Source organism: Belonocnema kinseyi, chromosome 2 (genome assembly GCF_010883055.1).
Source record: "Belonocnema kinseyi isolate 2016_QV_RU_SX_M_011 chromosome 2, B_treatae_v1, whole genome shotgun sequence".
NCBI lineage: Eukaryota > Metazoa > Arthropoda > Insecta > Hymenoptera > Cynipidae > Belonocnema > Belonocnema kinseyi.
Genome location: NC_046658.1, coordinates 58,264,820 through 58,290,026, shown reverse-complemented (window position 1 = coordinate 58,290,026; position 25,207 = coordinate 58,264,820). Strand labels below are relative to the sequence as shown.

Here is a 25,207-nt window from a genome sequence, read left to right as displayed (position 1 = left end):
CAAATTAAATGTCTTTGGAATCGTAAAAATACGGAGATTCCAAATATATTACTTTCAAGTCACTGATTGTAAAATTACGAATTTTTTAATGTCACATTTTTTCCCCATTTTCTAACAAAGGACCCTTGAGGAAAGGGGTGGTCTGGCCAAGCTCGCAGGTACTGCCCTGAGTAGGTCACAGGGCAGCCAGGGCAGGCTACCCTGCCCAGGGCAAGAGCGTGCCGACCACTGGTTTAGAGCAGAACATGAAGACGCATTCACGAACCAAACGCTTGCAAAGTAGAGTTGGTAAGTTAGGAATCGATTTACAGTTATCGATCGACGACTTGAGACGAAGTTTCTTGCATATGAATATGCCTTTATGTTGACAACTTTGTTACATAACCTATGTATATATTTCGTCTATACAACGTTTATATATTTATAAATTTCTTTGGGGGATTAGCAGCAGCACGCAGGAAAGTGTATATATATTATGGACATGTTTGAAGAATTTCGGGGGGGTTAGGGGGTCCGAACGTGTTCGATCTCTCACGTGACTACGGCCTTGTTTACGGAAATTGCTTGTTCGAAATTGAATGTGCATAACATGTGCATTCGTTTGTATGACGTCGATATTTATCGAGTCATTATACCTATTTTAATTGCTGTATTATTTTGTAATTTAATTGAGATTTGTAATTACCATTGAGATCCTTTGGAACCCCAAGTGTGGTATCATTTAGAGCTCATTTGTAGTTTTGGGTTCCTTTTCAGCAAGTGGGGTTCATTTTTGTTGCAACTCCTGTGAAAGCAAAAATGGATTCCAATGGAAACCTCAGTTTTGCCTGTGTGTCAGGTTTGGTTTTCTTATACCAAAAAATCTTCACCTAAACTAATAATCCAAAAGAATAAGAGAAAATTGAAAATTTAGACTCGTTATTGGCCGATTCTTTAAATCGATTTCCAAAAAAAACTTGGATCCCCATTTGCAAAATCTGAGTCTGCACGGAAAGTACAGTAGCCGAGAACTACACGTCGGTGTAAGTCACAATGATGTAGCCCTGTGGCCCTGGGTGATGTTTCCTTGTCAGTTTATAACGTCCTCTACCAGATGCAATAATAACATGGAAAATCTCTAATTCGTGGATTTACAGAATATAAAACCTCGGGAAAGTAGACTATATTTATTTTTTGATTGCGAGTATTTTTTACTTTCAAATTTTAAACAATATTTATTCAAGTTTATTGATATAGGGCCGTTATTCCTATAAGAATTAAGATTGATTCCCTAAAGATTAATGTTGATTTTGGTTTTTCAGCATAATCTAAAATTGAAAGTTCCACCTGGAGCTGGGATAATATTCTGGGACTTGTTCAAGATTCTACGGGCCTATAATTATGCAAATTTGCCACTTTGGCCCATTTGGAAAACAAATTGGATCAAAAACGTAAATGAAAGTTTCGACTTTTTTCGTTTCTGTTTGAAATCTTAGATTTAAACAGGGATTTTTTTAGAAATAAAATATCAGGTCATCTACCTTAGTGGAAAACCGTGATGTGACAGGGAATTTGGCTCAACAGGGAAAACCCGGGAGTTTGATTCAATGATCGAGATTTTTCCCTCGAACGTACTAATATGCAAATTGAAAGTGGTTTTACATATTTTATTACTCTAATTCTGAGTTGAATCAGTGCATTGTCTAAAAGAATTACAGTCGAACCTAGATTTAGTGATCCTCCATTCAATGTTTCCGAGAATTGACACCGCGCTATGGGAATCGGGCCGTCAAACTTAGTCTCAAAATTGACATTAAATCCAGGTTTGACTATATAATTATGGGTTGAGACAAGGGATTTCAGGAAAAAGTTATAATTTTGAGTTTGGGATAGGGAATTTAAACAAAGAAATATAATTTTGACAATTGGGATAGGGGATTCCTGTAAAGAATTATAATTTGGACTTTGAAACAGGTAATTTTTGACATGGAACGAGAAATTTGATAAAATAATTTTTATTCTGATTTATAAAAAGGAAACTTACAAATCTCCCTGTGTTATCAAATAAGAAATCTTCATATTTTGAAAATGCCCTATTTCAAATCAAAATTATAATGTTCACTTTCGAACAGTGAATTTTCATAAATAATTATAATTTTCACTTGGGAACAGAATATATTAGAAGAAGATATTCTTTGGCTTACAACAGATAATTTTTGAAATGAAAAATTAATATTTAAAAATAGTTTTAACTCTAATTCATAAGAAGGGAATTTAAAACAATCCTGTTTAAATTCAGAATTATACTTGCTCACAAAATTCTTTGTTCTAAGTGAAAATTTTAATTATTATTACCAAAAATTACCTGATGTACCAACCTATAGAATAATAATTCTTTTCAAGAATTCCCTTTTTCAAATCAGAAATCTTTGAAATCTTCAAAAATCTTTTGAAATCGTACAAATATTTTGAACTCTTTTATACATTGACTGGAACAAAATAACAATTTAACTGAAATTTAAAATCATCCGTCGGGTAGTCACCCTGATAATGGACTTCCTATAAATTTCCTAAAGAATAATCAACTACTATCGGCGAGAAAATTCGAGTTCTCTGGCTTTGACGTTGAATAAGTATGTGAAGAAAAAATGGTAGGTTAATGAAAGAAGTATCATTTTAAGGGTGCAAATGTACGTTAATAAGCCGAAAAGTAATATTCCAACAAATTATTTGTAGCTTACAGATCTGAAAATACGATGAAAAGTGAGTAAATTTGATAGCTTTTGAAAACAGTGAACTTTGAACCATAGTTTTTTATTGAAAAAATAATAGGGAAAATCTGAAAAAAAATCATGGTGGTACATTCAACATTTCTGAACAGATTACCGTCGAAAAATGTGCAAAATATAAATAATTGTTCGTTTTTTGTGAATAAATATGCGACCGCACTATCTTAAGTTCTAATGAAGATAATGAAGTGATTTAAATTGGAGGTAGTTAGTTGAACTATCTATAATAATTTACAATCTGAAGGTAGTATGTGCTTCTTGTTGTCTTCGTACAAATTGCGATATTTGAAGTCAATTTTTTAAACAGGAAAGCAAGTGCGAGAGCCCAGCGTGGTGCCGTTTTTTCAGGGGATCGTCCTCGGTTTTCCTCAGCCCGGCCTACTCAACTTGTGCATCCGAGCCTCACTCGGGCCTTCAAACTCTTTCCCTGTGTTGAGGAAAACCGAGGCCGATCCCCTGAAAAAACGGAACCACGTTGGGCTCTCGCACTTGCTTTTCTATCTAAAAAACTGACTTCAAATATCGCAATTTGTACGAAGACAACAAGAAGCACATACTTCCTTCAAATTGTAAATTATTACAGATAGTTCAACTAACTACCTCCAATTTAAATCACTTCATTATCTTCATTAGAACTGAAGATAGTGCGGTCGCATATTTATTCACAAAAAACGAACAATTATTTACATTTTGCAAATTTTTCGACGGCAATCTGTTCAGAAATGTGTAATGTACCACCATGAATTTTTTCAGATTTTTCCTATATTAGTTTTTCTATAAAAAACTATGCTTCAAAGTTCACTGTTTTTAAAAGCTGTCAAATTTACTTACTTTTCATCAAATTTTAAGATCTGTAAGCTACAAATAATTTTTTGGAATATTACTTTTCGGCTCATTAACGTACAACATTTGCACCTTTAAAATGAGACCTTTTTCATTAACCACCATTTTTTCTTCACATACTAATTCAACGTCAAAGTCAGAGGACTCGAATTTTCTCGCCAATAGTAAGTTCCTAGATAAGGATCAACATGTGACAACTCAGGTGGAAATTGTTATAGTTATTAACGAAGTGTCTACACGTGCTCCTCTTATCCAAACCCGTGGCGTGGCGTAATTCTTGGAACGCAGAAATCAAAAGTTCAAAAATTGAAAGTCGCGTGTAATGTTGTATTGAATCATTTAAAATTCCAAGGGTTTATAATCTAAACATAAATAATTGTCAATTGCTTTCAAAATTTTAATATCGTTGCGGAATAAAATAAAATTTCACGGTGTGCTGTGTGTGTAATGTTTTTGATGACTTTGTAATAGACATCTATTTTTATTTTATGAACCATAAACCATATCTTATTTCCTATCCGTTTTGACTAAAAATAGCGATGGTATTATGCATTAACATTTGATAATGTTAATTACTCGATAATCTGCACCTCTCGATATTATACCAGTTCTGAAGGATATCTTACAAACAGTTACAATGGGTAAGTGTAAGTAAGGCAAAAGTTAGCATAAGTATGGCACAGTATGGCCCATGAAACCTTATGCTTGCTATATGGCAGCTGTGGCACTGTGTGGCACTTTCCACTTTTGTAGTCAGTCGCTTACCAGCTCTCCAGGAGAGCGGTTTACGGTCGAAACAGGTCGAAACAGGTTGAAGTCTAGATTCTTGAGGGCCCAAGCAGGTGGCAAAGCTTTGATCTTGCCGAAAATTAAAGTACCGGCTAGCATACCAAGTATAATCTAGAACTTCTTCTAATCCAGTTTTAAAACAAATTTATTCATAAGTGCAGACTTGAGTGTAGTTAATTCAAATTAAATTGTTGATTTGCTAATCGAGGTTAAAAAATAAGTGACATGACACGTGAGATTGTCGTGGGTGTCTCGTGTTGTAACAAAGCTCTCTTACTGAAATGTAAATACTAAATAGTTTATCGTAAACAAGGATGACATTATGTTTTGGTGCAGCAATGTGGGTTGTCAACCTTGTGATAAATTAATTTTTGTTCCACGTAAATGTCGGTGGAATGGTTTTAGGGTTACTGATGATTTTGAATAATATGAGCAAAGTAGTGTTTGATCAGAAATTCTTTTATTTTCTTAAACTTTTTTTAGGGACGGTTTATTTAATCATCAGTTAAAAAGTGTCATACATCTTCCATGCTGAAATGTTTACATACTAAGATAAGGTTCTAAATTTATAAAGCAATTTCGAAGCTTGAAATATGTATATAAGAAATATTTTACAGTTTGCACAGAAATATTATTTGAGCTCCAGTCAGTTTTTTTCTTACCCTCAATGCAGGCATTGCACACCCTGCTTAGTGGGGGCCTCCAAACTGGAGAAGAATGTAACCTCGAGACCTCCAGAGTTGAATGGGATTTTACAGTGCATTCTGTAGTGAAGAAAAATGTTATTCTTAAAATATTTTATGTTTTGAAAGAACCTCAAATATAGCTTCTTTGTTGAATTTCGCAGAAAATGATTTGCATCCAAAAGTTTTCAAGTTATTGTAAAGCAAAGCTTTGGAAAGTGAATTCTTTTCTAATTGTTTAATTAAACTTCAATAGATAGATGCAATGAAAACAATAGATTTTTTGTATCCCAAACAAAACTAAATTCTGATAAACCCAGTAATTATGTACCAATCACAGTCATAATTAAGTCCATCTATAGGTTGACGACACTCTGCCCAAAGTAACAACTTTCCAAAACAGGTGTTCATTAAAATTAAACTCTTCCAAATCTGGATGCGATCGCCTTTTTAGTCGTAAAATTAACACTTAATTTTTTAAGCAATATGTAATATTTATGTGTATTGTGTAAAGGACGCATTTCTCCAATTTAGTTTAATTCGAGGTCGGTTTTCGGTATTAGGATCATGCCAGGGCTCGTACGTGTAACATATGAGAAGCAGATGATACATATCCTAGAAAAGCTTATGATCACAAAAGTCTCCCTAGTTGAACCCAACGAACACTAAACTTTCACTGGGTCAATTAATGGGGCGCTGTTAAAGTTATTAAACGCACAATTAATTACTGCAATTTAAGAGCATTCAGTGATCGTTTATAAGTCTTGCTGAAGAAAATGTTTTAATCGGCGTCGATCATACTATTGTTCTTCTTACAAGGAAAGATTTATCAATTCTGGAATAGCCTTTGAAACTTAAAAATCGTCTCTTCATCATTAAACAGAAATGTTGAAATTAATTAGTCTATAACTCATTTGCAATACCTAAAAAGAAAAGTAATCCCTTTTGACATTTGATAAAAGATTAATGAAGGTTAGAAATACATGCAAAAGTCAATTAGCCAATATCACGTAAGATTATGATGATTACATTGAGAGACATGCAGTAGTGATTATAATTTTTCTACATTATAGTGATTTTTGTTTGAATTTATTGATTTAGTACTTCATTCAATGATTAAATTCCAGTATTCATTTATTCATATCATAGTTCAGGCTATTTCTGGCATTCTCGTGAGGAATCAAAGGTAAACAATGACCTTATTACAGAAATGGAAATATGATGATGACATTTGTACTCACGTTTTCAAATACTTACCTTTTTATAATCTATACAATACTCAATTCTTCATTAAACGTCGAGTCAACGATCGTAAACAACACTGAAAATATCGTTTTTTTCCGCCTTCCAGCAACCAACATTTTTCTCTAGCACTTTTCCATTCTAATAACGATATTAAATTGCGAAAGAAATGTAATAACAAAGATTTAATTTTTAAATTATAAAATTATTTTCTCACAACTTCTCTTTGTGTATGGAATCCCAATTCAGGGAATTTTTTACCCCCATCAAAACGTTTGAATAAGGACTCTGTTTGCTGCAGCTGTCTAACCCGAAATCGACTGTGAAAGATAAGCCTATCTTACTTCGAAATAAGAGAAACTATTGAAAATATTTTTCCATCTTATTGCTCTTTTATCAAATCCCCTAGTTTGATCTTCTCTGACCCCATAGGGCTCTTCCAATCCGTGTTCTAATGGCTTATCGTTTATCCATCTTAATATTCTGTAATACAATTTTTTTTATGTGAGGGTTTCAGTCCACAATAACTAACTTTTTCCTTTAAATCTTAAACGTAGACCAGAAACTGGAAAACTACCGGAAAGTTGAGAACAGCCGTCATAAATCCCTTTTTATAAATGAGTGTATCAATTTTCGAGTTCCCTAAAGTTTTCCTTTGTAAATTATGTGACATAAGAAGCGATCGCATTTACGATTTTATTTATAAGATCTGTATTATAAATTGAAAAATATTTTTTAGTGTTCAGTGTGGTGAATTGAATAAAAAATGTGACGTGACCTTCGATTTCTTCATTAGTTTATCCTTCAAGGGTCATGCGAATTGACAATAATGAATGTGCGCAAAAGGACTACATGGTAAGAATTATTACTTAAAATGTTGATACAATATTTTGTCATCAGGTTTATTTCTTATTTGAAATAAGCTGGAAATTTTGAAAATAATGTTTATTTACACACAAAATTAATGTAGAATACTTCAAATTTTATGTTCGTGAATGAAGAAAACTTCTGAAATACGTACATTTAAAATGACTGAATTTTCACGTATTTCGTCGTCACTAGCATCTGCGCAGAGGTTTTATCCAAGTTAGGTATTGTTTGTGTGTGTGTGTTACTGCGAATCGATTGCATATGGTTTCATGAATCATGATAAAGTGAAATGAATAAATGATCATTTTGCATTGCAGTGCGTGCCTGTCTGGCTGCAAAAGCCTGAGGGCATATTCACACGTTCTTGCGAATCGCATCCGTCGCACATATAAGCGACCTGTTGTTGTATATCTAAAGAAAGCCGCAGGTGACCGAGCAATAATTTTGATCATTCATCCAACAACGTGATCTATTATAAACTCATCTCAAATGGTTGTATATATGCATGAGTAGGCGCTCATTTGTATATATATATAGTTTTAATTACACATATGGTGTTACCATAATTCCCATGGGAACCGTTAGTTAAAATTGTTGCCAAAAATCACCTTCTTTCTCTTCATTCCGTAAGAACCTAGCTTTTTCTCTCTCCATTTCTTTTACAAAAACCGGAAAAGAACACTTTTATGAAATTTTACGCTCAATTAGGTTTTCTACAAGGAACTGTAATCATATTAATTAGGGGTTTTCAAGAGATATTGTACGTGTGGGCTCATTCACGAGATTTGTATACAAACGTCCTTGAGAGTGCGAAAATTTTCATTCATAAAGACGTATATGTTATAATTATACATAGTCCGTTTTTACTGACAGTTCATTAAGAATAGTTAGACTGAGTAATTTAAAAAGTAGGTTACCTCATTTTTCGTTTCATGGTTATATAACAAATTCGAGTTATTGAATCATTTATTTTTTGTTTCTTGGCCAGGAATCGCAATTGCTTAAGCACGCGAAATCCTATTTCCATTTATTCGAACAAATTATCCTAAAATCTCTTGCAACAGCCTTTCCTCAACATGCCACTTAAATAATTTAATAATTTACTCTGCTTGGCCCACTTTTTTAGCAAACATAATTAATTCATTATGCCCTTGTTACGGACTATCATACACAAAAATGTTACATTCAGGTAATAAAAAGTGAAACACTAAAAAGCAATTTTGCTCACAGAAATTGTACAGTTGCATGAAGCGATATAAAAGTCTGTGTAGTGTTCATACGACAGTGTGGTAGAAAAGTAAATTCTTGAATAAACTGTCCAGAATTTAAAATTGCAAAATCATAATGAGAGTAATAAAAGATTAGAAATGATCCCTAATCGCCAATTATAAAAGTCATAAAATCACGATTAAAGGCAACCTTTACTTTTACTATAGGCACCAGCTATTGGCACAAAAAGTATATAAAAAGGTACTATGGAGTCAAGAGAGCTCGCGGAAAACCGTTGGTTTTAATTCGAGAAAACTAGTGTATCGCTTATCGATAAAATGCAGCCACTTTTCCCTTTCGACATCAGGGAGGTCGCTGAACGCGACTTCAGTTAGTCATTCATGTGATGTGCTTTGATTCCTGTTAGACGAGATTGACGAGGTCGTTATAAATATATAGCCGTGTGATCGAGCAAACCTGAAAAAGTGCAAAATAAACTGGCACGTGTAGGTGCAAGTCGTGTTTCACGTGTATAAATTATAGTTAATCTGGAATCAATATTATAGATTCTGGTCATTCCATGAGAATTCAACAACCAAATTTTCGATATGTTTAAATAATTAAATATTTATCACAAATAGTAAATGACCTAATTATAAAGACCCCGCATAATAAACAAGAATGAATGAATTTGAATCTAATTGAGGTGGTTACTTTTGGAATCCGAGAAAACCTAGAAATGACGCTAAAATTTAGAATCTTTATTAATCATATCTTGATATTTAAGAAACTTTGAAAGATTTTTGTGAATGTTTACTTTTTTCTGATTAAAAAACAATACAAATAAAAAAGACGAGAGAAAAGAGAACGAAGTTTATTTGGAGTTTGCCTTATTTTTTTCTATTTTTTTCAATCTTAATGGAGGCAGTTAATAGAGCATTGTTAAAATTTTATCGTTGGATTCTTTTTTTTTCTCGCGAATTTCCAAAGATGGAAGTTTGAACGAGTTTGTTTTGAACTTCTTGAAAAATCTTTACAGCTATACGATTGAAGCATTTTTAATTTTAAATTGTGGAATCACTTTAGAGCCTAATTGTAAATTTTTTCAATGTAAAGGTTTGAATTGGACATTTTAAATTGAATGTTTAACTGTTTAATTGAGATTTGGAACGTTAAAAAGTTACTATTTGGCCTGATTTGATTTTAAATTTCTCACAATTGAAACAGTGCATCTTATGAATAATTTTATGCTGTTTTCGCTTTGATATCATTTTTCTAGCTGAAGCTGTCAAATTAAGCTAGATCATTACGGATGTTAAAATAGAATATATTTTTGGGGAATCATATTATATTCGAACATCAGAAAAAGGATCCCGAATTAGAAGAAATACCCCGTTTTTATTACTGTGAAATTTCAAAAATCAGACAACTTCTAATTAAAAGCGTTTCAAGTCTCTGTTGTTTGCAACTTTCCGAAATTCTCGCTTTCAGTCCAGTGTTGGGGGTTGTCTGTAAATAGGCTTGGTCACAATTCGGGGGGATCCAAACGCAAACAGTCCGATCCATCTGAATCGTTTCCAATTGTAATGCATAATATTGCGCAGTATATTCGACATAGTACTTGTGCACTGCGCCATTTTCGAGGTGAGAGTTGCAACCGTCTCTCGCAATGTCCCCTGATAAACTGCGTGGTTCAGCAGATCTATTTAGGAATGCCGAGAACTGGGGGACCGAATTTGAGAGTTTGTGTATTGCAAAAGAGGGGTTTAATCATTCAAATATAGTTTTGAAAATGGATATTTTTAAATTAAAATCTCTAACTTTGAATTAAAATCTACGAAACGGCAAAGAATAAGTTTCTTACTTTTGTTACAGCTTAATTTGGTTACATCTTAAATTATGCCCATTTTTGCCTGGAAACAAGTATTTTTATTAAAACAAAACCTTTTTTCTGCTGTGCACCTTTTACAATTGCATTTTCTATATCTGAATTATAGTGAAAAATAGTTGTAATATAAATCACTGATCCTCAAAAGTACGCCATTCGGTGTAATTTTAAATTGCAACATTTTTGAGAAACGAAAACAAAAATTAAGGCACGATTGAAACTTTCGTATTTAAAATAAGGTGCAAACAGTTTTCACACCAATGATTTCCTGTGTATGTTTCACTATACAGTGAAACTCTTCTATAGCGCTGATTTTGGGGCTGACCGTGGGTGGGAATTAACTCATTATAGCCCGCTCCGTTTTTGTTTGTTCACGCCTGGTTGCTCGTCTGAGTGACCACCGCAGACCCCGCGCACCTCTTGTTTCACCCACCTGCGGCGCAGCATCAATTCTTGGAAGGGCTATTGAAGGGTTCCACTGAATTTCTTTCATTGCTTTTCAACATTTCACTCAAGTTTTAGTCAGAAGTGACTGATCATTACAATAAATGTATAAAGTAAATTATAGTGACCCACTGTTCACTAATTCAGATGTAGATATCAATGTCTCCTAAAATTCCAAAGATTTGAAACATTCTCAAATCAAAAAGGTAAAACGTCCTGGAATCGGCCAGGTACTTAAATGCAATCACGCGCAAGTGGTCGCTATGCAGTGCATGGTGCATACTTTCGCCAAGAGAATCAAGAAACCAATCCGGGCTGCCTTGTAACGTCCTTGCAGATTTGTTGCGTCACAGATTCGCCCGCTTCTTTGACACGCTTCTGGTATCCTGCAAAAGAGAAGTTGGCGAACGACCGAGGAGAGAGGAAGAGAATGGTACCGTTAAATATGGATCAACGCAAGATTTACCTCGATAATTCGCCATTTCTGGTCTTTGCATATGCTCTTCTTACGTTTTACAAGGTGAAAAGTATTGCTATACCTATATACTTCGCATTAAAATTTATCGAGAAAAAAGTAAAAAAATTCACCATATTTAACATAAAAGTTGTAGTCAAGTCTCGCAGTATATTAGCGTCGATTAAGTGCTCAGAAGTGGAGCAACAGGGTGTGCAATGTTATTCCACAGATTTATACGATATAGTAAACGTGTTGTGAAATATCTGTGAAAGTTTGATGCACTGGAACCTTACAGGTTTTGATGTACTGGAACCTTTTAGGTTTTGATGTACATTTGTGCTGCTCTCTAATTGGCCCGTGCAAATGCTCTATAGCTCATTGTTGAATATAGTAAAGGCATATAGAAATTTCTGTTTTCACATGACAATTGCATATGCACATTTTACAGTATATTATTTCGTAGAATTGACAGCTAATTTAAGAAGAAGATTTAAGAGATTGAGAGATATAGGTTCTGCGAGTTTTATGAAGAATTTATGAAGTGGGAGGGTTTATAAGGAAGGTCTGCAGTGTACAGCAATTTCTTATATGTTGTAATGTATATAATAATAAATTCGCGTAAGTTCTCGTTTCACTAGGTTTGTTTGCTTTTCTTCTCGAGGACCATAAGCATTGTCTGGTACACATGTGTACGTTTTAGTGTCTCATATATCTCCTTGCAAACGGTATGTGTGAAACGGGTCGCAACGGAGGCTTCATTACGGCGAGGGTGTGCACATGCATATACGTTATACGCCTTGAAGAATAATGCAATCCCATCTGCATTTGCGTTACAGGGCGATGAACATAACCGTATAGTTTCATGTAACTCCATGAGAGAAAGAAAGAGAAAGATCAGGTAGATACAGGAAGAGGGTCAGCCTCCAGTAATAAACTCACCTCAAATCTCCACTCTCGATATATCAACTCTGTAATAACAGCACATTTACTTTTCCTTACGAATTTTGAAGCATATTCTGTGTGGCTTTTTGATGAAAATGCGACTAATGGACTTTTTTGAGTTTTTCTCACAAGTTCGCTATATTTAGTTTCAAGTTTAATCACGATGAAATTTTAAAAATTGGAATTCAAAACTAGAAAACATGTACACCATTGTAATTAGAAACATAATAAATTTAATTATTTCTCATTAAAGCATAGTACTTAGAAAATTTTTAAATAATAGAGTTTGATATTGAACAATTTCTAATTTAGTGAATCCGTATTCAAAGTTTTAATTCTTTCAAATCGCGAGCCATTACAGTTAGACATTTTCAAGTCGAAAACGTTTAAAATCAATTATATTTTCTAATTCAAGTACAGTCGTTATACTCTATCCCCTATTCCTCTGTTTGCCCCTTTTAAAAAAATGATCTTTTTTCCTCGTTTTCAAGAAACTTCCTCTTTTCCAATTTTCGCATTTTTTCGCTTAAATGCGAACTAAATTAATAGAATCAAATAAGACAATGCAACTATTTTTCGTTAAAAGCTCATTCTTTTTCGTTAAAAATTCGATTATTTTGTTGAAAATTCAATTATTTTTGTGAAAATCTTTTATGGTGTATTTAATCTTTTTTGATTGAGATTTCTTCTTTGAAACTTGACCTGTTCTTGAAAATTAGTATTTTTTTACAAGTTCAACTATTTGTTTAAAAATTAATTTTTTCTTAATTCAACTATTTGATTAAAAATGCATCTATTTTGGTTTGGGGTATAATATTATTTTTTCATTATCTGTAAAATTTTTATTTGCCTTTTTGTGGACTTTTCTGACATTCCATGCGACTTTCTTCGTAATTGTACGCGACTGCGACCCAACTCCTACATATTTACTTCGATGCTGAAAATAAGAGATAGTGCCATCATGATATTGTTAGAGGCCGCTGATAATTACAGAAGAAAACATGCATTTCTCCTCTTGAATTTATGTTATCTAATGCAGAAATGATTTTTACAGAGAGAAGAATATGTATTGTTCTCTTTCAAAGGAAATCAACGATGCTTGAATTTTCTTTAAGAAGTCGAGTGCTCTTTCGGTCACGCTTGCTGCAAAGAGACTACGAGTTAACACTTTACACTTGAAAGAGAACAACTTTCCCTGTCCGTTTTGACTATACATATAGACAATCATACTATGACTCTTGAAGCCCACGAATTATAAATGAGGATATGTTGCTGCCACACTGGCAGTAAATTGTACGAATGAACGACTCATAGAAATTAAGGGCATGTATACCAAACTGTCACGTGATTAATTCCTTTAAACGAACTTACTCATAAACTAAGTAATATAACTCGCATGCATTTTCCATACCAGCCACACGTAAAGTACAGAAAGGCGAACGTCTGTCTGGTATACGGAAAATTTATTCGATTTATTAATCTATGAGTAAAAGTTCGTTCAAAGAATTGGTCACGTAAACGTCTGCATTTAAGAATGCATTCACGAAAGGATGAAGGGTTGCGCTCTTGTTAAAAAGTGTGCATTATTATGGAAGCTTCTAAAAGACACAGCATTAAAAGTTTCTTAAAGAAATAAATAAGTCACTAATTAGATGGGGCTGAATTAAAAACAGTCATTTGTATCGATCACATCACAGTCCGCATCAATTAATTATTGCTCCTCATGCGCGACTGACACGCACATCGCAGTGGATAGTTAGTCGCATTCAGGAAACATGTTCTTTCCCGTTTCGAAAGTCTACAAATCATCTATCTGGCAAATGGCAAGTACTGTTCAGGCTCCATCTTACTAGACCATACGGATTTTAATTGCACAATCCGCGAAGAACTGCTCGCGCTGAAACTGGCCGTTCGCTCATCTAAAAGTCGAAGGCAATATACATTTATAGAGATATGCCTCATAGATAATGTATGCCTTTTCCCATCCGTGGGAAGTGTAGCTCGGATTCTCGAAGCCCATTCGCATCGATATTGAAAAAATAGAGTCAGCAAAGGACGATCCCTTCTTCCATAGATTTTGTCCTATTACTTTCTTACTTATATATGCATTCTGTTTGTGTTTTACATATTTGTGATACACGTATATTTTGTTCAGTGATCGGCAACTTGAGATGAGGCCAAGACTTCTAAAGAATAGTCTCTGATCTTGGAAAGAAGATAACCCGCGAGTACGATCTATCCAAGATTCCAAGTTTATATCTTATATGTGCGAACCGTTTATGGTGAAATTGAGTGTTTCAAGTTGATGGGAAAATATTTAAGGTCGAACTTTAAAAATAGCTCAAGTTGATTTCGACTATTTACCATTTTTAGGCATCATATTCATAGTTAATTTGAAGGTATATCGTTTCTTCTGCAGCGGTATTCGATTGATATATGAAAATATTATCAATCTCAAGAAACAAAAGAACGTTACATTCGTGCTTGTTTGAAATCTCAAATTTTGAATAAATTCTGATATTTGAAATTAAACAATTTGCTTAAACTCGTGCCTAGGAAAACAGACGATTAAATAATTTCTTGACTCAAAAACATTTTTCCTGTCACAAGAAAGTGTACGTAATTATTAAAAGTATCCAAGACTTTATTTTTAATTTAAACTTAGAAGTTTTGTCAATTAAAATCATGTAGCTCAGTATCTTTAGTCGCAGTGTCAACACACATTGATCTTAATGTATGCAAAATATCTTAAGAGTGACTCAGGGTCGTAAATGTGGAATTTAAAATTTAGTATCTTTTTCGAGTTTGAGAATAATTTTGCTAAAGTGGTTTTATCATGACGTAAAATTGAGATAGTTTCATAGACTGAATCCAGATAGGTACACTATTTTCCAGTTGAAATGTTCCGTAAAATCCACAATAAAAACGAGATAATTAGGAGCATAAAACAATAATCTGGCTGAAGCAAAAGAGCATATAAATTACTCTTGATATTAACCGAGTTAGTCTCCTGGTTATTTTACCGAAATTATTGTATTATTTGCTTCAATTATTTCAATACTTTCTCTCCTGTTACTTCGTAATATTATAATCATCCCATAAAATAGTATCCTTATTTTCATAAAGTTTGGTTTTTAATTAATTCAGGCAAAATTTTATTCTTTAGTATCTAATAAACTTTAGTTGTTCATTATTAATTTTCTTTTAAACATTTAATTGGATATCGTTTTTTTTAAGAGAAGGTCTAGCCATTTTCTCAGGCTGCATTATTAAAAGGTTCACCATTATTGGATAGTAACTTATATGTAACAAAGAAATGGTTCTATCTTAGCTGTTGCTGATTAGTAAATTATGAATAGGTAATAGTAACATTTAAAGTATCAATCTTATAGGAATTTTTAATGTCTTATAATGTCTAAATTTTGAATTTATGAATCATTTACGTCGGCCCATTCAACTTTGTATTATTCTCCTGAGAATTTTTAATATCTTAATTTTTCATCACTGTTTCCCTCAAACAGCAAAGAATCGCGTAGTGTAAACTTTAAGCAAAAGAGGGTGATAATGATTGCCGAGTTGTTCAGGCGCGACCAGAGCGATGCAGAGCAAACCGTTTAAACTCACATGCGTTTCACTTGCTTAAGCTGGAGTCAACTCTGGAGGCACATACATTCCTGCCTATACAGAACTAGCTCAACCTTGTTTCTCTCCCATGTAAACAAATTTTATTTCTTTTATTTTATGACTAAACTACGAACCTTATTTAGAAAAGTGTACAACAAAATGTTCAAAGGAGAGATAGCGCACTTAGTGTAAATCACAGATGTAACGCGCAAATGTTATTATTATGTATTTCAGTACTTAAATTGCAGTTAAAAGTTTATAATGCGCAATTTCATCGTCTTATTCTATTCTGCACATTTTTCAACTGCCGAGCTAATGACCTGAGGCAAAAATGTCCGGCGGAATTTATTGTCAGCAAATATTTCATTCCACTTTCAGGTCTTTAGAATTTATATTAATTCTCTCAATATTTAGAAATGCTTCTTATAACTTTTGGTGTTATTATTAAATTCTTTTTACTATTACAGTAAATTGCAGTTGATCAAATTGTTCCCAAAATCGAATAAAAATAATATGTAGCGCTTTTATACAGATTTGGGACAACTGCCGATTGTCCGTTGTTATGTCACGACCAAGTCATGATACCGTCAATTATTATAATATTGGATGAATACTTGAACTACATAAACCTAATGAAACACTTTTCGAAGATTAAAAAAAAATAATGTGCAGATTCATAGAGATTCATATCCCAATATAGGAAAATTGACATTTTTCTCCCACCCTAAAATAAAAATGTTTCTAAAACATTCCATGTTGATCCTAGGAAGTTGTAAATCTTCCAGAAGTGGAATTCGGAACCAGGTAAATCTAATTCTTAGAGAAATACTTTTAAAAAAGATTAATATCCAGCGTTGAATGCTTGTTTTTCGTTTTGTTAAAAATTGCTTTTTTTTAAATGAAAATTGAACTATTTCAGTTAAAGATTCATCATAATAGTTGAAAATTCATAACTTTGTTTGAAAATGCAACTATGTTTCGTTGATAGTTCATTCTTTTTGGTTAGAAAATGTAGAAATTTTATTATTTGGTAGAAAGTATAATTATTTTGATAAAGCATTGAACAATTTTGTGAGAAAGTCATTTTTTTATTTGAAAATGTAACTGCTTTGTTCAAAATTGGTCTTTTTGGCTCGAAAAATCTAAAATTCAGTTGAAATTTTTTCCTATCTTGACTGAAGAATCTTTTTTTTTTTTGTAAATGTAACTCCTTTGATGAAAATTCGTCTTTTTGGTTTGAAAATCAATCTTTTTTAGTATAAATTTAATCTTTTTACGTTTAAGATGAAACTGTTTGGTTTCTTATTTATACATTTTAGTTGAGCATTTAATTATGTATTTTGTTGAAATTTTATCTTTTTAAGTTAAAAGTTTATCTTTTTTTCGATGAAAATTTATCTATTTTGTTGAAAATTATTTTATTTTTTGGAAAATTCATCTTTTTTGGTAGAAAATTAATCTTCTTGGTTGAAAATTTATCTTGTTACGAATTTAACAATTCTGTTGAAAATTCGTTTTTTTTCGGTTAAAAATTTATTTTTTTTGAACATCAAATTGAACTATTCAATTTTTATTTGAAAACTGATATTTTTTATGAAAGCTGAATTTTTTCATGAAAATTAATCTTTTCAGTTGAAAATGCAACTATATATGCTTAAAATTCACATATTTTATTGGAAATTTTACGTTTTCTAAAACATTTTCTGTACGTCCTAGCAAGTTATAAACCTTTTAGAAGTGGGAGTCTGAACTTGATAAATATAAAGAAAGACTTTCAGAATGAAAAAGATTTATATTATTATTATTATTATTATTATTATTGATAAAATTGAATACAATTATAAGATTTTCTCGTTCTAATTGAACTTTTACAATCATTTTTCGGTTCTAAGCTGATTTATATAGCAGTTTTTTTTATTTTTTTTTTATGTTGAATTATGCACAAATAAACTTTTATCAATGTTTCTTTCTTGACTGCGGGTAAAATATGTTTGGGTTTTCCTTTTTCCATCGCTCTTATGTATTACTAAAAGACCCATCAGAGTGTCGAGTGCAAGGAAAAAGCCAGCCATAGCCGAGATTGGGAGTCGGCCGACTCGGCTATGGCTGGCTTTTTCCTTCTACCACTGCACTCGACACTCTGATGGGTCTTTTAGTAATACATAAGAGCAATGGAAAAAGGAAAACCCAAACATATTTTACCCGCAGTCAAGAAAGAAACATTGATAAAAGCTTATATGTGCATAATTCAACATAAAAAAAATAAATAAAACTGCTATATAAATCAGCTTAGAACCGAAAAATAATTGTAAAAGTTCAATTAGAACGAGAAAATCTTATAATTGTATTCAATTTTATCAATAATAATAATAATATAAATCAAATCCAACCGACTACGATAAATTTGCTAAATACGTATTTTTATTATTGGTATTAAAAAATGTAAAAATTATTTTCCGGCGCCATTTCGACAAACGAGCAGCTCCGATTTCGTGCAAAAGCGTTTTAGAAAGCTTGAAAACTGTAGAAAACAGTGGCGTTCTCCGTTTTGGATGACATTTTTGTTCAACCTAAACTTGCTTCAGGATCACCGTGTGCTTGAGGTGCAGTTCTTGCAAGGAGATTTTGTGGAGTCTGTCTATTCCTATTGAACTGCGATTTTGCAGGGTTCAAGTTTAGTAACCTCCAAAATCGCAATAAATCAAAGCTTCTGTCTCATTCTCCTGAGTTTAGACTTTCGTCTTCTTGGAGACGAGGCGATTTTATAGAGGTTCTATAAATCAGCCTTGTCACAAGCACGTTATCGCCCAAGAGCTCAAGGAGAGTTTCTCGACTAAACAGCTTGCAACAAGGCACTTAATCTTAAGTCGACTGTTAAGAGCCAGGTGATATTGTCATCCTTCTTAAAAAAAGTTTCACACCGTTACGATTATATATCTACCTGGCAATTTTCTAGCAATGTTTTTTTACCAGAAAAGTTCGAATAAGTCACGATTGATTGGGGACATATTTTATATAGAACCTTCGTTTTTTTATGCTTATTACGTAAATTGTTATATGAATTATTTTGAAAATAATACTGTCTCAAAAGAACTCTAAACTTTAGATCACAACCCTACTTTATGAGTAAGTATTTTAAAGCTTTCAGAATACTTATTGGCAGTTAGCTTTGATGCTTATTTTAAATTGAGAAAGTTGGAAATGGAAATAGGAATTTATGACTCTTGTGAAATTTAAAATCGACGATTTTTGGAGAAAATGGTTTGAATGGAATTTTTTGAAAAGATTGAATTTTTGAAACATGATATTCAATTTAAATTACCAGAAATCAAACACGCCTGCGAGTGTTTTATTGTCTCACGCCATTTTTAAATTTAAATATAAAATTAATACAAATTTTTCTTTGTTTCATAGTATATATTACCTAAAATAATACAATAAATTAAAAGCAAGGTCAATATTTTTGATAATTTTTTTAACTGATATCTTCAGAATTAATATATAATATTTGTGTAAAATATAGGTGTAGAAGTCTAGATGATAATTACACTGTTGAATTTTTGGTAAAAAATATTGATTTTCAGCGAAAAACACTATCATAATCTAAAGCCGTACAAAATTGTAAATTTAATTTTTTTGAAGTCAAATAATTTTTCTTTAAAATTATATTTCCGGTGAAAAATGCTAAAATATCCTATTATTTTTCAAACGTTGTAATTATTCTTTGAAGTCTAGTAAATTTTTATTAACTAACTCTTTTCGACGGGCAAAAATTGCTTGTATAACCTTGTAAAACTAAAAATTGTAAAAAAATTGCGAATTTAATTACCAACGTAACCTGAAACTGTTAAAAAGTTTTGAACCTGCTTTTGAATCGAATTGAAATTAAAAAATAATAAAAATACCAATATTTCTGACGAGAAATTTCGGACTAAAATTGTTGAAATATTCTAAATCATCAACAAATTATAATGATTTTTGTTACAAAATACCAATTTCTATGTAAAACGCGAACTTTATCTGAAGTTGTCCGAAAATTATGAATCTTCTTTGAAATCTAACCATTTTTTACACTACATCGATAAGGTCATGTAGAAAAACTGAAACTGAAAAAGTATGTTTCTTAATTCGGCCTATCGTTACGCCAATTTTTAAAGAGGGGATTTAAATAAAATATGTGTTTATTGTATTTTTTGAACCAAATATTAATTAGTACGAATTTTTGTGTTTTAGGTCGGTGACCGAGGATGGGAGGTCCACCACGTTACGGTGACCAGGGTACCCGGATACGGCTTTGGAATAGCCGTCTCCGGAGGTCGTGACAATCCACATTTCACCAACGGTGATCCTGCAATAGCGATTTCCGACGTGCTTAAGGCAGGACCAGCCGAAGGCAAACTGCAGTGAGTATTTATATTTTATCGTAAAAATCTACCACACCTTCATTCACCTTTATTCAGCTTTAATCACACCCGGTGGTAAACAATGCCATAAAACTACCTTTAAAATTTAAATAGCAAAAAAGCGAATAAGAGTCGCTAAGCTTTCTACGAGAAAAAATAACATTATTATTATCATCGGGTGTCGTGAATTTATTGAATAGTTTCTAAGCTAACAAAAGTAATTTATTTTGTAAATAAATAACGAATTCTTTAGATATAAAACATAACTATCTGGTTGGTTGATAATAATAAAAACATACTGTTAAATAGTTTAACCAGTGGTCACAATAGAAACACCTAACAGGATATATAATAATTCACAAGGTGGGTTACCCGGCTCGAAAAAAATTTTATTGCCTCTTTAAAGCATGTCATGCATAAAAAGTAATGAATTCTAGTGATTTTTAATTTAAACATAGACACAAATCCACAAGCACTGTCTGCAAAAGAGAATTCTAATTATGTAATATTTTTAAGAGGCTCGTATCAGTGACGAGGTTACGACATAAATACAAGCCATAAGAAATGCAAGAAACGCGTTGAAGAATATGCGATATTTGAGATAAGCCTTGGCAATACGCAAATTAAAAATTTTACTTTTAAATTATTTCTGGAGGCAGAGACTTATTTTTATTTTGAGTGATTTACGTTTACAGTTATGTGATCTCATCAGCCGATAATATTTTTCCATCAATTTTAGGTAAGAACTAATCAAATATCAATCGCCCTTAAAATATTTTTTTTATTGTGATCTTGAAAAATTCGGGAAGTTACCATGAATTTAATAAAGTCGAACGATGGTCGTGGGGGCTTTGGACCTACTCCGTCGGCTTGCGGGTTCGATTCCCGTCTCGCACTCTGGAAGAGCCTCGGCGGCCCATGTGGTAAACACTAGCCTAGAAAGGGTCTAGAGAAAAAGGTTTTCTCTCTAAGTATTTAAAGCTGTTGCTATTGGTGGTTCGGAACCCACCTTAAACTGTAGTTCCCCCTCCCACCACCGAGTAAGTGGGGGGGGGGTGAAGGAATAGAGAAGAGGGTGCAAGAAAAATGTAAAGCCTTAGGGGACGCATTAGAAGCTTCCATTCCAAGACTATGAATTTGATTCTGGACTGGAAATTTTTCATTTATCTAAAATTCGAAATTGAAAAATTTTACTTCAAATTTTAAAGCTTTGACACTTGTGATTTGGAAAAAATGTAATTTATTCAGTTAGATTAAATTAGTTTTCTACGCTATGTGTATACCGTTTATTTTCGAATTAAAAAATGTTTTAATACATTCATCAATAGTAGCGTTTACTAATTAATGTTAAATAATTTGATTTCACAATTTTAATTTTATAATTGTTCAATGCCTGTCAAGACTTTAAACGAAATTTGGAATCGTTTCATTTTTACCAACAAAAATGACTTGAAATTGTTCAGTTTTGTTTGAAAACTTACATTTTGAAGGGTTGGCAGTACAGAACTATATTTTAATCGAAAATTGGCTTATTGTACAAAAAAACTCTAAATAAAATCAAATACACATTGTGGGAAAATGATTTGTTCGAAATCTCAATTTTTAATACAATTATTTAAAAAATAAATAATTAAATAAAATTGTATCGCTATCTTCAATTTTGATTTTTTTGGAACAGGATAATTTTTTTTGGATGAACTATTTCTTATTTTCATTCAGCATCCCAATATATCAGGAGGAATTTTTTATTTTTTCAAAAAGTTGAAAATTCGATTTTAAGTCGTTATCCAAACCTGATTTCGAAAACCCATGAAGTTTTGTAATTTAAAATTCCGCAATAAATAACTGATTTTATATTGTACAATTATAAGAAAATAAAATTAATTTCCTAACGCTGAAAATATTTTGAGAAAAAACATTTGAGTTCTGAATCCTAAATAAAATTATGTCAGGTAACAGTTAATTAATTCAAATGGCAATTTTAAGCTATTTTATTTTATTTTAAGCAAGTTTAGTCCCTTGATAATCATGGTAATAAGTAATAATGACGATCAGTGTAACAAGGGGGTCCCTGGATTATTCTAACCCCGATTTACTTCATCCCACGAGGACTGCGACTAAGGTTTGCTTACTACCTTTACGAGCCTTGGAATAGTATATAGTTACGTTTCAAAAGATAATCATCGTCCAGTAGATTTATGTACATCTCACTCTATTTTTTATGTACGCCACATAAAAAGATACTGTTTTACCAGCCATATGCTTATTATTCCAGTTCTGAAAGACTGTAGTCAAGATATACAAAGTATACAAGATTAGAATCCACGGGAATAATTTTCATCAAAAATGTATAACAACTATGCACAAATAATTTTGAATCCAAAAGAAAAATGTTAGGTAAACATTTATTTTGTAAGATTTTTCGTTTATTTGTATTTAAGTTTCTATAAATATAATTGTCGCAAGATTCTTGAGAAAATACAAAAAAAAGTTTTGAAAATTTCAGATGTCATATGAAAATTGTAAAGAGTTGATTTTCAACTAAATAACTGAATTAAAAAAAATGAATTTGCAATGAAAAATTGAATACGTAAGGGGTCAGTCACAAAATACGTAACACGCGGGGGAAGGGTCTTTCAATGTATCATTCTCCGTGTTAAGTGCAATGGAAAAAGCGTCACGCAGGGGGTGGGATGTTTAACTTTAAAGTTCCTGAAAAGCTTTGTCCAGATGTATTTCTATGTGTTGCACTTTTTGTGAACTGAACAACTTGAAGACAGTTGCAGATAAATGGATCAAATTTAAAGGGCCTATATGTATTTTGCAGGATTTTACAAAATTGTAAGAAACATTAAAGGGACTTCAAATGATGTTTAGAATTTTTAGTAATTTCAAAGATATTAACAAGTATTGTATACGTTTTCGGAAATCTTTCAAACTTTTAAAAAGTTTTCTATCACTTTAAAATTTCTAACATTTCTAATTATTTTTTAAGGTGACTAAATATATTCATCTATTTATTCTAAAATGTTTGAAAAATCTTTAAAAAAATTTCCTTGGAGTCTTCCAGATTTTTTCTCGACATAGTTACAAATATCCCAGAAATCTTAACAAAATTGCCTTGAAATCTTTTACATTCTTTTTTGGACAGTTTTGAAAGTCTTGTGGCATGTTTTAAATCTTTTAAATATTCTCTGAAAATTAATTTTTGAAAATGAAATATTATTTAATATTTTTCTAGGAATCTTGAGAACATTTTTGTATTATTTTAAAACCTTTCAAAATTCTTTAAAACTTCACATTTTCATTTTGAAATCTTGAAAACGTAAAATTATCTTTTGAAGTAAAACCTAAATCATTTATAATTTACCTAGAGATCTTATGGTCGGTATATATTTGTATATGTTTTCGTCCATAATTTCAGTTTCCCTACCTCTTTGAAAATCTAAAAAAGTTTAGAATCTTATTTAATATGCTCGAAGGATTATGAATAGAATCCTTTTGTAATTTTTAAAACATGTGGCAGTTTTTAACGACAATGCTTGGAGGCCGTCCATAAAAAATGTCCGAAAATTTCCGGAATTTTAGACCCCCTCCCCCTTGTCCATTTTGTGCGATTTCCAGACCCCCCCCCCCTTTAAGGGACGTCCCACAGGGACCCCCCTGTTTTTTCATATTTTTACTTTTTTTTCATCATTATGAAATTATAAGAGATTAAAGCCCTCGTGAATTTGAGAAAAATGTATTCTTATAATCAAACATAGACGTCTTTTATGGAAGGCCCCTTGCGAGATGTTATGACTAAAAGTTTTGAAGAAAATAATTACAAATAATTATAATTTTACACTAAGAACATTTAGTTTAATTTTAAAATGATCACCAATCTTTAAATTGAAATTTTTAGTAAAGTTATTTGTCGTGCCAAAAATAAGATCTGCGAAAAAATAGTTTTTATACTCTGGTGGAAAATTTAAACATAATTTTATCCAAACTGTATATAACTTTTCCACGTGGATGCGATACAAATTTTGTTTGAATTGTTGAATTTTAATAAATTACGGCTTATTTGTCCGGGGAAAACATTCTCTACAAGTATAAAACTCCACTGTTTGCAAGTTTTAAAGTAAATGTTTCTATGGCTAGAATCGTGAAAGCAAAGAGCAACAGCGGGAAACACTTTAAGGGCATGTGATACTTACAAAATTGTCGATTTTACCAGTTCTAGGTTCCCCCGGCTTTTTTTCTAGAATAATAAATATTTTGTCTTAAAAATTTGGGAAATGTTAGCGAACATGCTAACGGACGTCCCCACACACTTTTTTGTGGGTTAATTAAAAAAAGTTTTAATTTAGCAAAATGTGATTAATTTACATAGAGCTTAGGAAATAGTATCGATTTTTTCAGTGTTAGATTCCCCCGGCTTTTTTCCTAGGATAAGAAATATTTTGCCTTCAAAATATGGGAAATGATAGCGAACATGCTAACGAACGTCCCCACACAATTTTTGTGTTTTTTTTTTTTTATAAAGAAATTTTTGATATTGCTAATAACGTGCGCGAATATTTCGAGGTTATGTGTGTTACAACTCATCGGAGCGTTACTTCCAAACTACACAATATTTTGGCCGAAAACTTTGGGCTTACAAATAAACATAGTAACTAATCTCCCGGAACTAAACTTGTTTGTAGGCAATCAAAAAAGTTTATTTCATAAATGATTTCCAGATTATCGGAAAGTCAGAGATGAAAAACGACGTAACCTCAAAATAATGCATATGCATAAAATTTTTAATTAGCACAATAAAATTTTTTTGTTATTATCCCTCAAAAAAGAATCCGGGGACGTCCGTTATAATATTTTATAGCATCTCCGAATTCAGTTTTTAAACATTTTCATTTTTGTAGAAAAAAAGCCGGGGAAACTGTAAGTATCACATGCCCTTCAGGGCATGTGACACAGCTAAATACCTATATTACCGATCTCACTTTTTCAGTTCACTGAATGTTTTTTTAAACCTAAGAACTTTTTTTATAAATAAAATATCG

At 32.0% G+C, this 25,207-nt stretch overlaps 1 protein-coding gene across 6 annotated transcripts in view; it reads left to right on the top strand.

Moving 5' to 3' along the window:
- Positions 1-25,207, top strand: part of LOC117168464 (tight junction protein ZO-1) — a 154,016-nt gene that overhangs the window by 107,060 nt on the left and 21,749 nt on the right. For 3 of the 6 annotated variants that reach the window (XM_033354133.1, XM_033354134.1, XM_033354135.1), the window contains one exon: positions 19,993-20,162. In XM_033354133.1, the coding sequence (XP_033210024.1) occupies positions 19,993-20,162 (170 nt within the window). Of the gene's footprint in view, positions 1-4,390; positions 4,684-5,367; positions 5,487-7,064; positions 7,181-19,992; positions 20,163-25,207 lie in introns of those variants that run through there. The other 3 variants (XM_033354137.1, XM_033354136.1, XM_033354138.1) reach the window with 3 other exon arrangements.